Raw genomic sequence first — 1,570 nt, 5'->3', positions numbered from 1 at the left:
TAGCTAAAGTCTCGTTGGAGTGAATTGTTCACTCGCTGACAGTTGTCAGCTTTTTGGTCGTCACGTTTACTACGTGGCTATTATTATTAAATAAACATATGATTATTATATTACATTATTTACAGGGTGTATTGGTAATTCATTTAACTACATTCACCACTAGTATTATTATTATTTTCACATTGATTATTTCAATTCTGTAGGAATACACTTACACGAGCTATACGGTAAGTGTAGTATTTTTACAGTGGAGGCACCGCGCTATTTAATTCTTTGATTGTCTTTAATTATTAGCCTACTGTGGTATTCAGGAATAGTTCAGCCAGTTCACCATCCCACCGCTGAGACCTTCAGGATCCTGTTTGCGCCATTGTGTTTTTTTATTGTAACTAGTGCCTATGCACACACCCGTTAAGAGGGGGTTACATTTTGGAGGCACCGCTGGGATGTTTCTGTTTACCAAAACAGTAGGTAATTTGTATTTGATTAGTGTTTAGGTTTCAGCTATTGATATTTTGCTCTGTAAAATTTAATATGGACCTTAGTCAGGCTGTTGAGTTGAGCCTGCCTGCTAACCCTGTGCCTGAAGGGGATACGTTTGAGGCCAAGCTGGTGGCAATGTTACAGCAGGAGGGCAAGTCAATGGGTGATATGAAAGCTGTTTTTATGTGCCTTCAGCCTTCTAACCCTGATGTCAGTATTGATCTGGTAACTGCCATAGGCAAGCTTGTTGACTGCTGTAACCGTGCATTGTACACGCCTAGCTATAGGAAACTGAGGGTTTTCTCAGGATTGAGACCTGTCCCCCCTGGTGAGGAAGAGTTTGATGTCTGGATGGAGCAAGCTGATCTGATGATTACGGAATGGCAGTGTAATGATGCTGAAAAGAGGCAACGCATCGTTGAGAGTTTGCGTGGGCCTGCTGCAGACATTATACGGTTCTTGAAGGTCAGTAATCCCTGTGCCACCGCTACTGAGTACTTAGCCGCTCTTGACACTTCTTATGGGTCCACTGAGAGTGGAGCTGATCTTATAACCTCGTTTCGCCATACTTGCCAGGAAGATGGAGAGAAACTTTCAGCTTTCTTGTACCGCTTGGACAAGCTTCTCCATCGTGTTCTTTTGAGAGGAGGCATTGATGCTGCAGGCCTGAATCATGCACGCAGGGAACAGCTATTTAAAGGTGCACTCACCGATGACGTAGTGGCTCTGCGCATGCGGGTGATGTACACTTTGAGAGATCCGCCTTCCTTTTCTCAGTTGATGCGAGCAGTGAGAGAAGAGGAGCACTGGGTATAGTGGGGCAGATAACTGTAACAATCGTTCAATTCTGGTAACAAGTGTAAAATTTGGTATGTTTATCCCTCTGAGGCCATTTATTTGAAAAATAACGTTAGCCACGTGAATTTTCAAAATGGTGGCCATTTTCCAAGATGGCCGCCAATTTTGCCATTGGAGAAACCTATTTTGCCCCAGAATTTTAGCCATGGGACATATTTCAATGTTTTTATTATTGAATCCTACATTTCAGACCTTGGGAACATCACAAAAATATATATGAGTGTGATTT

At 42.5% G+C, this 1,570-nt stretch overlaps 1 protein-coding gene across 1 annotated transcript; it reads left to right on the top strand.

Moving 5' to 3' along the window:
- Positions 1-534: 534 nt before the first annotated feature.
- Positions 535-1,299, top strand: LOC143102882 (paraneoplastic antigen Ma1 homolog). The gene has a single exon (XM_076266691.1). The coding sequence runs from the start codon at positions 535-537 to the stop codon at positions 1,297-1,299; it is 765 nt and encodes a 254-aa protein (XP_076122806.1).
- Positions 1,300-1,570: the final 271 nt, after the last annotated feature.

The sequence above is a fragment of the Alosa pseudoharengus genome, unplaced genomic scaffold, assembly GCF_046254945.1.
Source record: "Alosa pseudoharengus isolate Yale_2024_CS ecotype anadromous, Long Island Sound unplaced genomic scaffold, YU_APseudo_1.1 YU_APseudo_1.1_scf_4, whole genome shotgun sequence".
In the NCBI taxonomy this organism is placed as follows: Eukaryota; Metazoa; Chordata; class Actinopteri; order Clupeiformes; family Clupeidae; genus Alosa; species Alosa pseudoharengus.
This window is presented reverse-complemented; position numbering and strand designations above follow the sequence as displayed.

Bases quoted from the DNA above. Each gene is read 5' to 3' on its own strand.
- LOC143102882 (XM_076266691.1), top strand. From the start codon at position 535: ATGGACCTTAGTCAGGCTGTTGAGTTGAGCCTGCCTGCTAACCCTGTG.